This window comes from Camelus ferus, chromosome 5 (genome assembly GCF_009834535.1).
Source record: "Camelus ferus isolate YT-003-E chromosome 5, BCGSAC_Cfer_1.0, whole genome shotgun sequence".
NCBI lineage: Eukaryota > Metazoa > Chordata > Mammalia > Artiodactyla > Camelidae > Camelus > Camelus ferus.
Window position 1 is genome coordinate 74,816,488 of NC_045700.1, and position 21,040 is coordinate 74,837,527.

At 35.9% G+C, this 21,040-nt stretch overlaps 2 protein-coding genes across 8 annotated transcripts in view; one reads left to right on the forward strand and one right to left on the reverse strand.

The window, feature by feature from the left end:
- DNAH7 (dynein axonemal heavy chain 7) overlaps positions 1–7,139 on the forward strand; it is a 220,378-nt gene extending 213,239 nt beyond the window's left edge. The window contains exons 65-68 of the mRNA XM_032480142.1: positions 1,419–1,522; positions 2,337–2,420; positions 4,516–4,753; positions 7,018–7,139. Of these exons, the coding sequence (XP_032336033.1) occupies positions 1,419–1,522; positions 2,337–2,420; positions 4,516–4,722 (395 nt within the window). The 3' untranslated portion in view covers positions 4,723–4,753; positions 7,018–7,139. The remainder of the gene's footprint in view (positions 1–1,418; positions 1,523–2,336; positions 2,421–4,515; positions 4,754–7,017) is intronic.
- SLC39A10 (solute carrier family 39 member 10) overlaps positions 4,934–21,040 on the reverse strand; it is a 120,250-nt gene continuing 104,143 nt past the window's right edge. For all 7 annotated transcript variants that reach the window (XM_014552479.2, XM_014552480.2, XM_032480143.1 and 4 more), the window contains 2 exons: positions 12,791–12,981; positions 4,934–7,704 (listed from right to left, as the gene is read on the reverse strand). In XM_014552479.2, the coding sequence (XP_014407965.1) occupies positions 7,546–7,704; positions 12,791–12,981 (350 nt within the window). In that variant the 3' untranslated portion in view covers positions 4,934–7,545. The remainder of the gene's footprint in view (positions 7,705–12,790; positions 12,982–21,040) is intronic.

Below are 21,040 nucleotides of genomic sequence, written 5' to 3' on the forward strand. Positions count from 1 at the left end.
CTTATAAGTCAGCAGGGACAGGGTATTAAACAGCTCTCTGTAGGGTCCCCTCCATTTTCCCTGTTCCTGTCCGCTGTTGTGACTGGTCCGTAGGCCTTAGACATGGCCAGAGTCTCACCTTCAGGCAGGCCCACCCCTGACATTGTCCCAGGCTCCAGATGCATTTTGCAGTTCAGTTTTATTAGAGCAATACTTGGGAAGTTCTTAGACAAGTGCTTTGCCATTTAATAAAACTGACATTTTATTCCAACTATTCTTTCCATCAGTTAAAACCTAGAAAGGGTAAGCCTTCCCACTAACATCTGTCACTGAACTATCCACATGTGGCCTTTTAAATTTATAGTTAAAGTTAAATAAAATTTAAAATTCAATCCCTTAGTCACACAGCCATGTTTTAGGTGTTTCATAGCCAGTGGTTACCATATTGGGAAGCATAGATACAAAGTATTTCCATCATTACAGAGAGTCCTATTGGACAGCACTGCCCACATGGATTTTTATATTCTACTTTACAAAGCACTTGGATTTTTATATCCTACTTTACAAAGCACTTTCGCCAATATAGTAGACTTGATTGTAACTACAAGGTAGACAAGGCAGGCATTATCATTTTATAAACATTTTCCAGATGGGGAAAAAAAAATCACAGGTCGAAAGGTAAATGAATTGCTCATGGTATAGCAAATTAGGAACTAAAACCGAAGTCTTTCTAAGGTCCTCATTGCTTTCCTCTCATCTGCACAACAATTACAATCACTATTTTCATGTGTAGATACTCATGTTCAGTTCCTGAGGCTTACTCAGTGGAAAGCCAGAGCAAGTGAGCCAGGTTCCTTTGATTCCTTAAATTGTGCTTTTCAGCTGTTTGTGTGTGACACTGCATTCCAGAGGGAGTTCATCCATCTGTGTGTTCTCATACAGACTGAGGAGTGGCCTTGGAGTGAGAATAAAAGTTGGGGGGAGAAATTTAATTCTCACAACATTAGAGATCCACAGAAGGGTATTTTGTTCACATGCTGCCTAGATGCCACTGGATCCCTATAATTACGTGAAGAACTTTTCTTGTGGACTTCATGGACTGTGAAAACATGATAATCATTGGCCAATTAACATATAAATCTGATAGTGTTCACCCATACTGAGAACTTTACACAGACTAATTTAAAATTTCTTTCCCTTTTTGTCTTCCACGTCTAATTTCACTATTGCATTGGTCGACTAGGCAAAGTATAGATATTCCTGAAATAAGAACGTTAAGACAAAGTGCTCAGAACATTGCTTTTATTTTAGAGCATGTCTTAGTTTGCTGACCTTTTATCACTTGCGTGGTATTATTCACCTGTAGAAATTTCAGATTCAAAACTCAAATCAACGTGCATGTGTAAGGTAGTCTAGTAACCTGCTTCTTTTATATTTAGGTGTTTTCATTCATGGACTGTTTCTGGATGGAGCTTCCTGGAATAGAAAGATCAAGAAACTTGCAGAATCACATCCCAAAATTCTTTATGATACAGTGCCTGTGGTTAGTATTTTCTAATGATATATATGTGGGGGGCTATTTCACACACACAGCACGCACGCACACACATATACAGTCAATTCTTGTTATTCATGGTAATCACATTTTATAAACTTGATACCAACATAGAATTAGAGAAACACAAGGTTAAAGTTTCTGTGATCCTCTAGTCATATTTTTGCTAATTGATCAATACATAACTTTGTGTTTATGTTTAAAGATACCTTATTTAATATATACTGTTGATTCATTAACATTGAACTCACGAACTGTAACTTATGCCTGAACAAAACTTATAGTATTTTCTCTATAAGGCATATTGAAGCCTTCTTGTGTTTTGGAACAGTAAACAGCACCTCTACACTACACTTGGGGGCTGTTTTAAACAGCAAAATCACCAACCCAACCCACAAAAATTTGAAAAACTTGGCATTAAAATAAACTGAACAGGATTCATTTCAAAAATAAAATTAACATACTGTATCTATGGGATAGTATAGAGCTGCCAACCTATGCATATTAGGGATTCCAGAAAGAGAAGACAGCGAAAAGGGGATTGAAAATGTATTTGAAGAAATTATGGCTGAAAACTTGCCAAACCTAAAAAAGGAAACAGATAATCCAGCTACACAAAGCACAGAGCATCCCAAACAAGATGAACCCAAACAGACTCACACTAAGACATATCATAATTAAAATGACAGAAGTTAAAGAGAGGGTTCTAAAGGCAGCAAGTGAAAAACAGAGTCAGTAACAAGGAAATCCCCACAAAGTTGTTTGAGATTTTTCTTTTTCTTTTTCTTTTTTTTAAAAAAAGGCCTGTATCACAGTGAACTTAGGACTGCTTTTGCTGCATCCCAGAGATACGTATGATTGTGTTTTCACTGTCGTTTGTCTCAAGGTATTTTTTTGATTTCCTCTTTGATTTCATTGTTGACCCATTAGTTTTTTTAGTAACATGCTGAGTCTCCACCTAATGATTTTTTTTTCTCATTTTTCTTTCTGTGGTTGATTTCTAGTTTCATACCATTGTGGTCAGAAAAGATGCTTGAAATAATTTCTATCCTCTTAGATTTGTTGAGGTTTATTTTGTGCCAGTATGTGGTCTATCCTAGAATGTTCCATGCCTGCTTGAGAAGAATGTGTACTCTGGTTGTTTCTGGATGTAGTGTCCTGTAGATTTCAATTAATAACACTAAAAATAATGCTGGTTACATATTGTAGTTATAAGGGAAGGCAGCTCTGTTTTAAACAGCACAATATATAGGCTAGCCCCTTTAAAATAGTCACCTGAAGTGGGGAGGTGATCGAGTTCTACAATTGCTGATAAAATCTTTTCAGAATTTTGGGGGATTGGCCTTTTAAAAATTATTTTTATTGAAGTAGTCAGTTTATAATGTGTCAGTTCCTGGTGTACAGCACAATACTTCAGTCATATAGGAACATACATATATTTATTTTTATATTCTTTTTATCCATAAGTTATTACAAGATATTGAATATAGTTCCCTATGCTATATAGTATAAACATATTGTTTTGTCTGTTTTATATATAGTAGTTAGTATCTGCAAATCTTGAACTCTCAATTTATCCCTTCCCACCCTCTTCCCCGCCTGGTAACCATAAATTTGTTTTCTATGTCTGTGAGTCTGTTTCTGTTTTGTAGATTAGTTGTTTTTTTTTTTTTTTTGAGACTCCACATATAAGTGATATCATATTTTATTTTTATCTCTTTTTGGCTTCCTTCATTTAGAATGACATTTGCCAGGTCCATTCATGCTGCTGCTGATGACATTATTTATTTTTTATGACTGAGTAGTATTCCATTGTATAAATATACCACAGCTTCTTTATCCAGTCACCTGTTGATGGACATTTAGGTTGTTTCCATGTCTTGGCTGTTGTCAATAGTGCTGCTATGAACATTGAGGTGCATGTATCTTTTTGAATTAAGGGTTCCCTTTGGATATATGCCTCTGGATATATGCCGAGGAGTGGAATTGTTGTATCATATGGTAACTCTGTTTTTAGTTTTTTGAAGAATCTCCATACTGTTTTCCATAATGGCTGCATGAAACTACATTCCCACCAGCAGTATCAAAGGGTTCCTTTTTCTCTACACCCTCTCCAGCATTTATTGTTCATGGACTTTTGAATGATGGCCATTCTAACTGGTGTGAGGTGATACTTCATTGTAGTTTTTACTTGCATTTCTCTGATAAGTAGTGATACTGAGCATTTTTTCATGTGCCTATTGGCCATTCGTATGTTTCATTGGAGAATTGCTTGTTTAGGTCTTCTGCCCTTTTTTGGATTGGGTTGTTTGTTTGTTTTCTTACTAAGTTGTATGAGCTGTTTATAGATTCTGGAGATAAAGCTTCTTGTCAGTCTCATCTTTTGCAAATATTCTCTCCCATTCTGTAGGTTGTCTTTTTGTTTTGCTTATGGTTTCATTCACTGTGCAAAAGCTTATAAGCGTAATAGGTCCCATTTATTTATTTTTGCTTTTATTTTTATTGCTTGGGTAATTACCCTAGAACATTACTGAGATTTATGTCAGAAAATGTTTTGCCTATGTTTTCTATAGTTTGCCTGTGTTTAAAAGGGATTGTTTCCTTATGGCCTCTAATTAATAAAGCAATGTGATTATGAGTATCAGTGGTGGCAGTTCTCACCTTTGAAAGTTATGTCTGGTTTTTCTGTTGTTGTAAGCACCAAAAGTTATACTCAGGTAAGTATGGTATGGAGGTAATAAACAGATAGGTAATGATGCTTTTTGAAAGTGGTAAAATGACATTTTTTCCTCATTCAGTTTCCAAACTGTCCCTGAAGAGTTTAAAAAAGTACTTTGAAGGAATGACAGCACTGCTGACAAGAAAATCAATTTAGCCCACAGAAATTTGCAGACATGACTAACTACTCCATTTTAAGTTCAAATGTAAGTAAACATAACAAACATCCAAGACTTAAGGAAATTGTATGCACTTTCTTCCAGATGTGGCTAAAGCCCTGTAAGAGGGTAGATATACCAGAACGACCAAGTTATACTGCCCCATTGTATAAGACAAGTGAACGGAGAGGAACATTGTCCACCACTGGCCATTCTACGAATTTCGTGATTGCCATGACTCTTCCCTCTGACCAACCCAAGGAGCACTGGATTGGACGGGGTGTAGCACTGCTGTGTCAACTTAATTCCTAAATAGAAGATGCTGCTTCCCTGTTCCTACTTGGTAAATGGTTGAGCAGAAAATATTTCACTTTTTAAAGAACTTATTTGGTTTAAATCAATTTGGTTAACACTATACTTAATTATAAATTCATTTATGTGCAAATGCAGCCTAATATTTAAAATGATTTGTACTTCAGCCTAAGGAAATGTTCGGACAGAGACTAAAGAAAACACTGGTATATTTGCTCTTTTTGAATAACTTTATTTTGGGAGAGTTCCATAAGCATTAGGAACACACATAAAATGACACCACTGTTGACAATGGAAAAAACAGCATTTGATCATTTCCAGCTTTATAAATTTTTAAAAAATGATTCAGTTACAACAACAAAAAAAGTTTAGATATTTTAGCAAGTATCACCTTGCAGGACCATAATCACATTTAAGCCACTGACTGACTGTTAATGGAAAAAAATTCACACTGCATCTAGTTACTATAGTATTTCTAAGCATAATCACAGCTGATTGAATGCAATGTGATAACACCAAAATTTATATGGATGTCACACAGTGACAGCATTGTACAAGTAACAGTAATGACCTCCAACAAACACATGTTAAATTAGACTGGTCAAGCTAAATGGAATGTTGGAGCCAAAGAGAAATGTAGTGGAATTCAGATTGTCTAGTAAGACTTGAAACTATACATTAGAATGATGTAAAAACTAAATACTGGTGGAACCCTAACAAAATACTAGCAGCAACTGTTACAGCCCTCTTAAAAGTTTAAAAAAAAAATCTAGCAAATAAAGATAATACCATTTTTGAGAGAATATAAACCTTTTATATACTTTAGCATAACCTAGTTGCTTTAAATCAGGCATTTATTTTAAGACTGGGAGTATATTCCAGCTGTTGCTTTTCATAAAAGTTTTAAAATAAAGCAGACTTAACGCTGGAATGCAGAATCGTCCTTGGGTATAAAAACCCAAAAATGAACTATTAAATATATCTTGGTTCAGAAAGCAAGATATTTGAATCACTTGAAGTTGGCAGTACTAAATGAAATATCAGCACCTTTTAGCGAAGTTGCTTGAAGGGCCAAGCAATGAGATGAGGACTGTCCTAATTCAGTGCCCAATGCTGAAATAAATGTATATTTCTATGTATAAAACTCCTACCTGTTACAGGAGGCCATGGAGAGAGCCAGAAATAATGTTTCAAATTCAGGCATAAATTAAGGAAATAACACCTAAGCTCCCTTGCTTACAATACTCTATTAATACCTGGATGCATGTGCTGCTCTCAAAACTTTGTTTTTTGTTTTAAAGTTCATGGAGTAAGAGACGAACTGGGAAAACAAAGAGGACTAAATGAAAACATTTTAAATGGAATGGAAAGAGTTTGGCTCTTAAGTATCTGAAGAATAAGATTTTTAAAGCAGCTACATGGGTAGCCAAGCAGATAAAAACAAAGCTGCCTGCACAGAGTTCAAATACGGTTTACCTGGCATAAATGAAGACCACGTGGCACAGAAAGCTACATGCATATGATTAGTGCTACAAATTATTAGGTCAAAATTCAGGATAAACATGACTTGCACTTCTCACAAATCTTTCACAATTATGGCAGGAGAACAGGGCACCTAAAAAATAGGAGACTGATGCCTATCAGGCACCAACAGCCTATCTTGGCACAAAATGATCAAGTGATTTCAGCTGAGTTATTTAACTATCTCTTCCAAGTCAATTGGTACCACAACAGCCACGGAGATCATCCTCATAAGCGTTTCAAGTGACATTCCATGTACAGAACACGGACACGGTAAACTTGCTGCCTTACCCTTACTGCCAGCCACAGCGTGTGCTCTGGGTTCCAACGCCAAACAGGTAAAGCACTGTGTACATTTAAAACTTAAGTTTCCCACATAACTAGTTAGTACTGTTAAAGTCGGAAAACTGAATATTTAGACCATGTTCGGGTTCTTCACTTCGCTGATATTTTCTAAAGGGTTACAATTTTAACAACAACAACAAAAAAAATTTTACCACATGCTCCAACCCCTCACCCCCACCAAAAAACCCAAAACAAAATAAAAGTTAAAAATAAAACCCAAACACCAAGAATAATATTAATACAAAGAACCATTATGAATCTTTCCTTAAACTGAAGCACACACAAATGTACAATCACAAATTTCAGTAGTTTAGGCTGCAAGTTTAAACACTATGCAAATATATACAAAAATAGTAACTCTAGATTCAAGAATAAGGGCTTTTCCCAATGCTAAATTCATACCCTAATGCAGCCTGTGCTTTCCTCTAGGTCCTACAGTCTATGCGGTTTCAAAGCTGTGTCAAGTTGATCCCTATTACCATATGCATATATGGAGCTGAATTAAAGGACACTACAATTAATTTTTAGCACAAAGAAAAGTCTGCCCAGAGTCCATTTAGAATATTTTTAAAGTTAAGTGATTTTTTTGGTTCAATTTCTATTTCTGCATAGCCACAGAAGTTTCTACTAATAAAGAGACTACTTTAGTGTTTCATATGATTATTGTTTTTTAAAGTCTTAATCAAACCTATATCAACATTGGTTCACGGAGTCCCATTTCCTCCTTTCTTTATTACAAGCTTTACATTTTTAAAAGATCCCTTCACGCAGGGAAAACAGTACTGAGCACCGGTCTTTGTGGTTAGGCTCAAATCTATGAACTTGTAAGTAGTGCAAGCCACTGACTTTTCTTACAGTACTGACTTACAGTACAGTACTGACGTGCTTACAGTACAAGGAACAGATGCAAAGCTGCATGGCAACATTCTCGTAATCAGCAGTGATTGCTGGGAATGGTCAAAACTGGAGGTCAAACACAATTTTGTCTTCATAGAGGGCAATTACCAGCATGATGGCAAATCCAAACAGCAGTCCTAAATTCTGAAGAATGAACTGCCCTACTGGACAAAAGCCATGTTCTTCATTGTCACCATCACCATGCAACATTTCTGGAAGCTGAAAAAAAAACACAGATTTTAAAAGTAATTTTGTATAATATTCTGCCTTTCCCCACCCCCACACTTTCCTACTTAAGAAAACCGATTATTACAGCATGAACTATAAATAATACAATTACTTTATTGAACCCAATGCTAACCATAATACATATTTTAGTCAAATACTGAGAAAGAAACTCTATGCTCCAGCTGTGTACTAGGTAAACACTAAATCTGTTCCCTTCTCAACCCCCAACAATTGCAAATAATATATGTATTAGTCACTTTTTAAAGTTACCAGCCACTGACCTTACCAATTCTGACACTCACTTTATGCTAAAGTAAAAGACAAGTTATTATTGCCAATAAAACTTTCAGAAAAGAACACCATAATTCCCACATTTACTGATATATCTTAAGCTCACTGAGAAAGTAAGATTTCTTTTGGGAACATTTAATTCAAAACTGTGTCATTTCTTCACCCTTTTCCATCTAAAATTCTTATTTCCAACAGCACCTTTCATCAAGGATATACATTGACAGACAATTCCAAACTGGCATCTCTATGGCCTTAAAAGCCATTACTTTCCTTCCAGTAACAGACACAGAAAATAGTATACCTAAGCTAGGCAACAGAACTACGACCAAGTTATGCACACTGCCTGCACAGTGTACTCTATTCTCTTAAGTGATAACATTTTTTATATTTGAAACTTTCCAGTATCTTTAAAGGTACAGTGGATTGTATAGTTTAACTTCTAAAACACAAGCATATATTATTACATTTAAAAGTAATCCATAGTTCAAAGTATAAAAGTAAACCTTTAATGTTAAATAAGATGTCCAAAAAAATGTACATGTATTTTAAGCATAAATTCATTCTACCCAAACCTAGTCAAAATTTTGAAAGAATTGCTATTTCCAATTCTCACATTCACTCTTCTGTTTGCTGTTTGTTTTTCAAGTTTGCAGTGAATGTCTACAGAAAGATGACACTGATACGCTACTCTCTTTAATACTAAGCTTTACTCCAAACAAGATCTTGGTGCTTTGGGGCTTAGGGAGGAGACATTTAATGTTAAGTACATAATGCCTGCTTAGGAAGAAATACCATTATTCATTATTAACGAATGAGTACAGTTAATCCAATGCCATGCCCTGGCAGTGCCAGTCTATGGAATAATCCCCTGAGGGTCCTATTTAAGAGCTACTTCCTGCTGGTCATCCATCTGTGCAGCGTCTCTGGCCATAGTGTGTGTTTATGGAGGCTACTGTTGTTGTCCAGTAGGGGTAAGCAGGTGTGACAAAGATCATTACAGATGACAAAGCTGAGTAACCGTGACAGAGACTGTATAGTCCACAAAGCCCAGATGTTTATTATCTCTCTCCTTACAGAAAGTCCGCCAATCCCTGGATTAAGACCCAAACTGGCAACTTCCTACCTCTGGTTCTAGTAAGACGACTTTTATTACATGTTTCCCTCAAGCTTTTATTGTTACAAAAACTTTTAATTCTAACTTTCCTTAATTTTTAAGCATAAACAATTTATTGGAGGTTTCACAGAAATGTCCCCTCCCGATATGTGCACATACCAGCTGAAACAGGCACTATGCCTTCCCCACGTTCAAGTCTATCCTGAATGCTAACACCAGTACTGTCTGTCATAACCACAGCTAAGAACTAGCCACTGCCTGCCTGCACGGCCGTAACTGCTAACATGCAACTGTGTTCCTGCTGGCTGACAGACAGCTGGTATCTAAAGCCCCTGAAACCAGAAACTTCCAACTGGACATCCTAAAGGAACCTCAAACTTCTGGTACTGTTGCTATCTTACTGAATGACTATAAATCAATAAAAATGTCCTCCTGATAGTCAAAGCAGTCTTTCTAAAATAAAAATTAGATAATGTCATTGTTGCTTCAACCTTTTAATGGCTCCCTGAAAATTTACGAGATAAACTCTAATCTTTTTAGCATGTCATATTGTGTGACTATCATGATCTGACCATCATCTACCTAATTAATGACTCTGTAGGTAATATTTTTTAATCCATTTTCCACTTACCATTAGAAAATATGTAATTTCACTGTCATTAAAATCCCAAAATATATGTGAATAGTTTGTCCCGCTCTTCTTAAACATTTAGGGTGTTTCCAATATAATTGTGACATTATAAATACTACAGCAAAGAACACCTTCACATGGTTTTACTTTTATCTGCATGCTCTATTAGCAGCAGCCATTTTACGTGATTTCTCAGAATACAGTCCCAGGAGTAGATTCACTGGCCAAAGGAATGGTGATACTGATTACTCGGTTTTTTATATGCCCTCTCCTCTTGCTTCCAATAAACTCTTCTACATTCTTTATGACGTGGCTCAGAATTCCTATTCCAGAAAAACTTCCCCAACTTTATTTCCCGATTTTTTAGGCAGCCTGTCTTTCTAGTTCCACAAACACAGTGCACCACTCTATCATAACACAATCCAAAGAATTGTAATTAATGGCTACTATTCTTCGCTAGGCTATAAATCCTTACTGTAAAGACTCTCTTGTTCTTTTTATGTATTTAGCTCTCTAATATAAGAAATAGCTCATTCGTTCTTCATTCAACTAATTATGAACTACATCTTCTACGTAAGTGAAATATGACAAAAATGCCTGCTAACCTAGAACTGATATCCTAGTGAGGCATAGAGTGAAGTCAATAAATAAGTAAAATGGTTAGTGTGTTATTAACAGATCAAGATACAAGTGCAAAGAAGCAAAAGTAAAGTAGGAATAGAGGATGTGAAATATTGGGGTAGTGACTTAAATTTTAGATAGGATGCCTCACAAAAAGTGAGGGAGCTAGCCAGGAGACTGTCTTAGCAAAGTATCCCACATGAGTAGTCAGCAAGAGCCTGAACTCTGAGGCAGGGTGTGCGGTGAGGGGAAGCCAGGGAAACGCGGGAAGGGGAGGGAGAAGAAATGCTCAAGGAGGACGAAAAACCTTGAAGGTCAAAACAAGAACTTTGTGCTTTTACTCTGAATGAGAAGGAAAACCACTGAAGGGTCTGAAGCTCGTAAGTGACATGATCTAATCTTAGATGGATCACTTTAAAAAAAATCACCTGAGCTGTGGTGTAGATAAAGAGAGTGGTGGACAGGCAATGGCAGAAGCAGGGAGAACAGTTAAAAAGAGAAAGATGATGGTGGCTGGAACGAGAGTGCTGGGAGTAGAGGTGGTGAGGAGATGGAGCTCTCAGGACTCACTGACGAAACAGATGTGGAAAGACAAAGAGGGGAGTCAAAGAATGATACTCAGGATTTTGATCTAAGCAAACAGAAGAATAAAGTCATCATTTAAGAGATAGAGGATTTTACAGGAGATGCTGCTGCAAGGAGTTGGGTTGGCAAATATCAAGAGCTGGATTCCAAACATATTAAGCTGGCAACATCTTTTAGATATTCCGGTAAGCAGGTAGATAGGCTAATCTGGAGTTAGGGAAAAGGTCTGGGCTAAAGATGTAAACTTAGGAATTACTAGCCAATAAATAGTTAAAGCCATGAGACTAGATAAGATTGTTTAGAAGGCTTTCACCAACATTTAGAGGTAAGGGAAAAGAAGATCCAGCGAAAGTCTGAGAAAGTAAGGCCAGAAAGGTAGGAAACCAGGGAGCGGTGGTGGTACAGAAGCCAACAGACAGGAAAGCATTCCAAAGAGAAGAGAATGATCAGCCAAATGCTGCTGTCAGGACAAGCAAAATGAAGACGGGTAGGGTAAATGACCAGTGGACTTGGCAATATTGTGATTGATGTTAAGTGTGACTAAAGCAACGGGGCAGAGCAGTCGGAGAAGACCTGACGAGCCAGACTCATGAGAGAGGAGAACAAAGCAACAAAAAAGGGTGATTTACTATAAGAGGGAGGAGAGCAATAGGGTTAGGGTGGTGGGTAAACCTCAAACTGCAGTTTTACAAAAGTCCCTTTTCCTTATCTTTATAAGATGAGAAAAGTAACATGAGCTTTATATGCTGATAGGAATAATCCAGCAGAGAAGAAACAACGAATGATGCAGGGAAGAGAAGGGGAAACTTGAGGGAGTTAGTGAGAGGGGATAAGTTCTAGGGAGTGGTTTGAAGGAACCGGCCTTAGCCAGGACCACAGACACTTCTTCATAGTAACAGGAACAGAGATGAAATGGTATCGATACAAGGAGATGAGTAGAAATGGTGATGGAAACGGGTTGTCTTGGTGGCTTCAATGTTCTCCATGAAATAGGAAGCAAGGTTGTCAGTTGAGCATGAGGACAGTAAAAGAAGTAAAAGAAGTCTTGGGGTGGGGGTGGGGGAAATATGGCCCCCCCCCGGGGACAAAATACAAATAATTTTTATTTTTCATTTTCATATTTTCTAAACTTTCTACAATAAATAGGCATTAATTCTGTGATTAAAAATTTAGGTTATATAATTTGAAATGAGACTATCTAATAGATCCTAACAGGAAAAGTGAATACAATATGTAGTTAAAAACAAAAAGTAACCAAATTGCTAGTTCTGTAAGTACAGTGCCTAACATATTTAGGATATTAAAGTAAAATTAAAATACAACTAATTGTTAAGTGTTTAGATTTATTAACTTTAAACTGAAGTTAGAAATAAGGGAAATTACATAAATCCCTTGGAATACACACCATGTTCTGCAGAAGATTGGCTTACCTAAAGGTATAGTATTTCTTTCTTGTTTTACTATCAAGCAAGCTGAAGGAATTATTTCATTAGTAATAATAATAATAAAAAAGACACTTCCACCCCAATATTACAAAACGTTCAAAACAGTATAACAATTTTGTAATTATATCTTTAAACACTGTTGATTACTTTTTATAGTAACATCATTTGGTCAGAATATTTCAGGATCTCAACCGGTTTCTAAAGAAGGAATCCTCCTACTTAAATGTCTTTCCTTAACAGATTATTTAGGATATCACATGTCTTTAAAATGAGTTATATTTATTTTTATATTTATTTCAAACCACAACCAAAACTTTCTTCCATTTTTAGAAGGTGCATTCTATTTACAGATTTAGTATACCAACAAAAATATAAAATAAGCTGTCTTACCATATCCACCAAGGCTACGTAGAGGAACATGCCTGCAGTGATTGCAAAGATCCAAAGTGTGATGTTATTGGCATACTGACCAACAGCTGTGCCTATGAGCATGCCTATGTAAGCCATCATGGCCGACAGGAGGTTGTATACAATTGCTTGCTTTACAGTCATGCCTGCTTTAAGAAGAACTGCAAAATCACCTGCAGTTAAGACATAATGTGAGTTTTAAAACCACAGGATTTTATATACAAGTTTAGGCAAACACCAGTAAAAAAACAAAATTAAGAATGACAGAAAAAAAATAAACCTTCAATAGTTGAAAATTTTAGTGAAGTTTTACTTTTAACTTATTAAACTTTAATACATGCGAAACACTTGGGTGAATCTCAAAGGCATTATGCTGAAAAGACAGTCTGAAAGGTTATACATGAGTCCATTTAAATGATATTCTCAAAAAGATAACTGTAGTGATGGAGAACATTCAGTGGTCACCCAGGGGTCAAGGGTAGGAAAGGGATGTGACTATAAAGGGATAGCATGAGGGGGTTTGTTGGGATGATGGAATTGTTCTGTATCCTTGATGGTGGTAGTGGTGACACAAATCTACATACATGTTAAATTCAAGGACCTGTACATCAAAAAGCAGGTCAATTCTACTGTATAACGTGAAATGTAAAATTAAAAAAAAAAACAAGAAAAACAAACAAAAAACTTTGTCACTGTTCTCTTTGTGAGCAACACACAGAGCTCTGCTCTGATTTCAAGGGAAATTGGCTAAAGAACAGAGGTAACAGACTAAGTATACTGTATGCTATTTACATTTATGTTCTCTTATTTCCAGAAGAAAAATTAAATCTTAATTCTGAAAATCCTAAAAATGTAAAAAGAATAAAGACTTTTCTCACTCATCTGTCTAAAGTTGGAACATGAGGGAAAAAAGGATTAAATACTGCTTAGAGACACATTACTAGAAGAATGAAATGCTGCTAGAAATAATAGTATTTAAGCTTAAAAGGGTCAAAAGCAATCGTTTTACTAATTATAACAAACTTTTTTGTTTTGGTTACTAAATGTACAAACATACAATCAATTACTGAACACTCGGTATATATAAGGTACTATACAGAATACAGAGAGGAGGTAGGGACTTGTTCCTTTCCCTGAAGAAAAATCTTCCATGACTAAAAATGTATGATCTGCTGTTTTTTTTTTTTAAGTTATGATTATAAGGTTCTCATTTATAACAGATAAGTAGAAGTTAACAACAAAGAAATCAATTAGTGCAAGGCACTGTTTTCCACGCTCCACTGAACTGCTACAAATGACATAAAGCAGCATTATTTGGGAAAGGTAAGATAATACACCTAAGATGGTATCTACCAACAGCTTCTAAACTGCCTGCTCCAGTTTGCATCGAATACTGTTCTCCTTACATCTCTTCCTTCTGATCCTTAATACTTAATTCTCCTGTTGAGACTTGGATTCAATGTCAGCTTTTATCTCTTCTATCTCCTGGAGTTTTAATTTCCTCTGTCCTTTCTTCCTCAGCCTCCTCTAACTTCTTCCTCTACAAATTTCCTCACCATATTTTCAAGAATTCACCCATCAACCGTGCTAAAGGGACATTTTCATTTAGCAGGTCACACAAAATGAGACTACAGAAGTGTTTTTTAGGTTACAAAATACAGTGGTTCCTTTTATAATTTCAAAATAGGATTTTAAAAGGGAGCATCACTGAATCCTCAGTGAACGAAAGTATCATAGGTACAAACTGTATCAGTTTTGATGCCTTCCCTGATATTACTGGGTAGTAAGATGATTTACTTTCATCCCTGAATAACCACCAAACATTACTAATTAACTAGTCACGATTCAAGATGAATTATTTTTAGTTAATACCTTTTTAAATTAAGGTAAAATTTACATACACAATTTCTTTTTTTCTTATGTTGAGTTCTATGAGTTCTGACAAAAGTACACAGCACATAACCATAACCTCCATCAAACTCTTTCATTACCCACCCCCCGAAAAAAAATTTCCTTGGGCACCTCACTCCTAGGCAACCAGTGATCTGCTTTCTATCCCTACAGTTTTTGCCTTTCCCAGAACACCATATAAACTGATTCATGCGGCATGTAGTTAGCCCTTTGAGTCTAGATTTTTTTCACTTAGCATAACGTGTGAACATTTATCTATGTTACAGTTTGTATCAGAAAATCACTGTTTTTACTTCTAAGTAACATTCTATAAATGAACAAGTTTATTTACTCATTCACCAGCTGAAGGACATTTAGGTTGTTTCCAATTTTTGGCAATTTTGAATAAAACCACTGTTACATATTCATTAACAGGTTTTTGTGCCAACCTACGTTTTCATTTCTCTTTTATGTAGATACCTAGGAGTGGGATTTGAGCCACATGATACATGTATTTCTAATTTGTAAGGAACAGCATTCCCAACAATTTATGAGAGTTCTGGTTGCTCCTTATTCTTTCTAGCCCACAATCACAAGTCCAGCACCTGAAATCTCATGTGTTTATCTGCTATCCACATAGCATCTTTAGTGAAATGCCTGTTCAAGTCTTTTGCCCATTTTTTGGTTGAGTTGTTGATTGTCTTTTTACTGAGTTGAGATGTCTTTAAATATCTGAAAAGTTTTCTGTCAGATATGTATTTTCCAAATATTTTTTTCAGTCTGTGACTTGTCTCTTCATTCTTTTCAGTGTCTGTACTGTGAGTTTTTACTTTTTATGAGGCCCATTTTATTACTTTTTTCCTTAATGGAGCATGCTTTTGGTGTTGTATCTACAAACAATATGTCTAATTCAAAAAACACAAAGACTATCTCCTATGTTTTCTTCTAAAATTCTTTTATATTTAAAATTTTTCATTTAGATCAATGATCCATTTTGAGTTAATTCTTGTCTATGGTGGGAGAATTTTTTTGTTCCAAGTAAATATCCAATTATTGCAGCAACATTAGTTGAAAGAACTATCCTTTCTACATGGAATTTTCTTTGCACTTCTGTTGAATATAAGTTGCCATGTGTGAGGACTCTACTCTGTTCCACTAATTTATGTGTCTATTCTTTAATCAATATAAATTGTTTTGATTACTGTGGATTTACAAGTCTTAAATCAACTGTGGTGTACTTTTTGAAAATTATTCTGCCCACTCCTCTTCCTTTCCATAAAAATTTTTGGAAAAAACTCATTTATATTCAAAAAAGCCTGCTGAGACTTCAACTGGGAATGTACTGAATCTATAGGGAGAATTACTGTCTTAAAAATACTGAGTCTTCTGGTCTGTAAATCTAGTATAGCTCTTTGTTTAAGTTTCCTTCGATTTCTCTTGTTGATGAATTATAGTTTTCAGCATACAGATTCTATGTGTATTTTATTAGATTTAACCAAAATGGGTTTTGTTTTTTGATGTTACTGTTAACAGTACTTTAAAAAAATTTTTTATTTCCAATTTTTCATTGCTAGTACACAGCAGTATACATGTTTATATGATGATCTTGTATCAAGATGATTACTTCATTTAAATATCTTTGTCCTAAATTAAAGATGACTTAAAGAAATGGAAACATATCTCATGTTCTTATACTAGAAGAATTAATATTGTTAAAATGACCATACTACCCAAAGCAATCTATGGGCTTAATGTGATCCCTATTAAATTACCCAGGACATTTTTCACTGAACTAGAAAAAACAATCCTAAAATTTATATAGAATCACAAAAGACACAGAATTGCCAAAGCAATACTGAAGAAAAAGAATGAAGCTGGAGGAATAACCGTCCCAGACTTCAGATAATGTTACAGAGCTACAGTAATCAAAAGAGCATGGTATTGGCATAAAAACAGACATATGGATCAATGGAACAGAATAGAGAGCCCAGAAGTAAAGCCACAGACTTTTGGTCAATTAATCTTTGACAAAGGAGGCAAGAATATACAGCAGAGTGAAGACAGTCTCTTCAGCAAATGGTGTTTGGAAAACTGGACAGCTGCATATAAATCAATTAAGTTAGAATACTCTCTCACACCATACACAAAAATAAACTCAAAATGGCTTAAAGACTTAAACGTTTAAGACAAAAGACTTCAAACCTCCTAAAAGAAAACATAAGCAAAACATTATCTGACATAAATCTTAGCAATGTTCTCCTAGGGCAATCTACCCAAGCAATAGACATAAAAGCAAAAATAAACAAATGGGACCTAATTAAACTTATAAGCTTTTGCACAGCAAAGGAAACCATAAGCAAAACAAAAAGACAACTTACAGAATAGGAGAAAATATTTGCAAAAGATGAGACTGACAAGATGCTTAATTTCTTAATATATAAACAGCTCATACAATTTAATAAGAAAAAAAAAAAAAACCACCCAAATAAAAAATGGGCAGATGACCTAAACAAGCAATTCTTCAATGAAGACGTATCAATGGCCAATAGGCACAAGAAAAAATGCTCAGTATCACTAATTATCAGAGAAATGCAAATCAAAACTACCACGAGGTATCACCTCACACCAGTCAGAATGGCCATCATTCAAAAGGTTACAAACAATAAATAATGGAGAGGGTGTGGAGAAAAGGGAACCCTCCAACGCGGTTAATAGGAATGTAGCTTGATTCAGCCGTTATGGAAAACAGTATGGAGATTCCTCAAAAGACTAAAATTAGACTTACCATATGATCTAGCAATCCCACTCCTGGGCATGTATCCATAGGCTTTAATTTGAAAAGATACATGCACCCCAATGTTCACAGCAGCACTATTTACAATAGCCAAGACATGTTAACAACCTAAATGTCCATCGACAGATGACTGGATAAAGAAATTGTGGTATATTTATACAACGGAATACTTCTCAGCCATAAGAAAGAATAAAATAATGCCATTTGCAGCAACATGGATGGACCTGGAGACTGTCATTCTAAATGAAGTAAGCCAGAAAGAGAAAGAAAAATAGCATATCATATCACTTATAAGTGGAATCTTAAAAAAAAAAAAGACAAATGAACTTATTTACAGAACAGAAACAGACTCACAGACATATAAAACAAACTCATGGTTACTGGGGCGGTGAGGGAAGAGGGTGGGAAGGGATAAATTGGGAGTTCAGGATTTGCAGATACTAATTATTATATATAAAATAGATAAACAACAAAGTTTCTCTGTATAGCACAGGGAACTATATTCAACATCTTATAGTAACTTATAATGAAAAGAATATGAACATGAATATATGTATGTATATGTATGACTGAACTATTGTGCTGTATACCAGAAATTGACACACTATAAACTGACTATACTTCAATTAAAATTAAAATATGGAAAGAAAGAAGGCTAAAAGAAAATTTTTTAAAAATTTTGTCCTAATCTCTCAGAAAGATTTTTAAAGACTGTCCTCATCATATCTCAGGTTATTTGCATATTTTCCCCCTTCCCTTCTTAGTAAGAACCTGTATAAACATTTGAAAAATAAATCAAAGGAATATCCATACTTGGGATTTATACTAAATAAGCAGATCTATTCATCTTTTGATCCATTGATAAGTCTCTCCTTTTTTCTGACAAAGGGTATCTACAGCACAAGAATGAGGTGTACCTGCTAAAGCTGTCAAATGAATGTGATCCAGTGCTATAGTTACGTTAATATCTCATGTCAACTCTTGAGATTTTTTTAAAAATATGTATACATTTTAAGGTTCTTTCTTTTTGTCTTAATGTATGTATACACATGTATAAATGTATGCAGTGAATGTTCAGTTTTCCCTGGACAATTCAGCACATTATAGAAATCTTATTTTGAATTTCTGTTTAACCCTTAATACACATGAGAGGAAAGGAAAAAATGGAGAGCATTACAGCCACTCTGAGCTAAGCCTTAATAATATAGCTACATTTATTTAATCAAATGTTATTTCCTTGAAGTTGAAACATATTATTCAGTGTCAAGAAGGGAGTCTGGATCACCCATCCTTCTGGATTACCCTCAACCTCCTTTCTCCTCTGTTCTTATATAGATTTTATTATAAATTATTTTTCAAATGTTTATACACCTCCTTATTGAAAGGGTGGGAAAAGTGTAAAAAATAGAACAGAATAATATTGCAACTTACTTAAATTCAGCTATGCAAATTTGGCAAAAACATAACAGTGAATCAGGTAATTTCATCCATTACCACACCCCACAGCAAACATGCAATGACAGATAATGGGTTTTATATTTCCTCAGATGGTTTCAATTTCTACACATCTCTTAGAGTGAACCTTCCCAAACTGTTCTAAGGTTTAAAAGTACACTTTTTCCCATATTACATTCATAAACACATCAAAAAACCCTTCCTGGTACCATCTGAGCAACCTGCTCAGAAGAGGAACACCGTAACTTGGAATTACCGACTGGTCAGTCTCAAGGCACTACAATGTGACGTAACTACGAGAGGCCTCTGAGCAGTGCAATGCCCAGCAGAAACTCTGCCTATAACTTAGAGTCAGCCTTCCACATCCTCAGTCCCACATGTGCAGATTGCAACCAACCACAGATCGGGTAGGACTGCAGGATTTACTACAGAAAAAAATCTGCATATATGTTGGCCCACCCAGTTTAAACCTTGTTGTTCAAAGCTCAACTGTACATGTTTTCCCCCTTAGGGTAAAACTTTAGTTTAGAAATCTCAGAATAGTTTTAAGAATTTATAATAAAAAATTTAGCTAGGGCAAAACAGGTTTTAGATCAAATAAATTATCCTGGAATGTGACATATTATGCTACTTTCCCAACATCTTAATCTATTTAAGCAGGAAGAGGATTTCTCCCCTATCCACCTGCCATGTGTCTATCTCAGCTTCCAAGGGACTGATTTTTTTCCTTGCCTGGGAGTTCTGAGGAAGCAGCTTCCATGCCTCTCTTCACATTCTGCTCTTCCCCGAGTAAGAGTGGATAATCTAATCAGAGAAGAGGCATACATCTGGCCCTATTTTACCAAAGTGCCCTATTACTGTGCCTTAAAGGCAAAAATTGGGCTCCACAAGCATTTTTTTTTTTTAACTTCCCTTGGACTAATTCCTACCTTGTTAATGGATAAAAAAGCCAAGGCCTTTTCTCATATCCAGAGGAGGAAGCCGGGTCATCTCTTTATGATTTTCCTTCCCTAGGAGCCTAAGCAACTAGAATATGGGACGGTTTATGTCAATTTAGCACCAGGCATTGGGGGAAAATGCACATTCCCCATGTCTCACTCTTTTCCTTCTGGCAAAGCTGATGTATACTCTGGACTGAGGTTTCCTCTCACAGCAATAGTAGCATCATAATCCTTGGTTTGTGGAGTAAAAGAGGTAGAGATTTGGGGTCTGAACGTCTCACTGAGGTGTCCTGGCCCAAGCTTTCACCAGAGGTCTGCTTTGGGTATCAAGCAAGGGCTTACCTAGCCAATAAGAAATGTTCTGCATTTGTGTTACAAGCAGCCATGATTTTTTGTGTCACTCCTTTAACAAGAAGCTGCAGAAAGAAAAAGGAGTGAGGGACAGGAAACCAACCATCCCTAATCTCCAAACTCTCAGCTGTCAATTCTGTGCTGAAGTGGATCATAGAGGGTTTAACGGCAACTCAGTAAAACCACACTTAATCATAAAAAGGCCTGATACACTCCACTTAGTGGGTAGTGGGGTGGGGATAAAGGAAGTTGGAAGTTTTCTTAGCACATTGTGGATGTGTATATGTGACTGTCCAAGCCTACTTCTAAGCATATTTTTAAAAAGTGAAAGGTTAAAACTATTAGGCAATGTTTCTTGTATCTAAAAACTGACAAAGTCTTGATTTGTGTTGCTACGGAAATCCAAGAAGAATTTGGCATAGCATTCTCTTACTAACAACAGAAAAGTAGTTAGAGGAGGGTGTGAGATACAGTATCTGCACACAAAGAACCTATGTTAATAAACAGGACATCTGAAATGGAAGTATACTAAACACCAAAAGAAGGACCTAGAGAAAGTAAGTGATAAAGTTTAGAGGAAAGAGTAATCCAAGGCATGGGGTACTGGAGGACAGCACTGAAGGCAGCGGGAAAAAGACTCTTAACATGACATACCCGATACACTAGGTGGTAGGTCAAGCCGACCAGGAGGAGGGTAAAAGCAAAGAAACAGGTTCAGGCACCCAGAGTGCATGTTTGCTGAACTGTGTTTGGATGAAGCGGAAAACAAGCTTCAGCAAGTACAGCAAGTGAGGCTGGGAA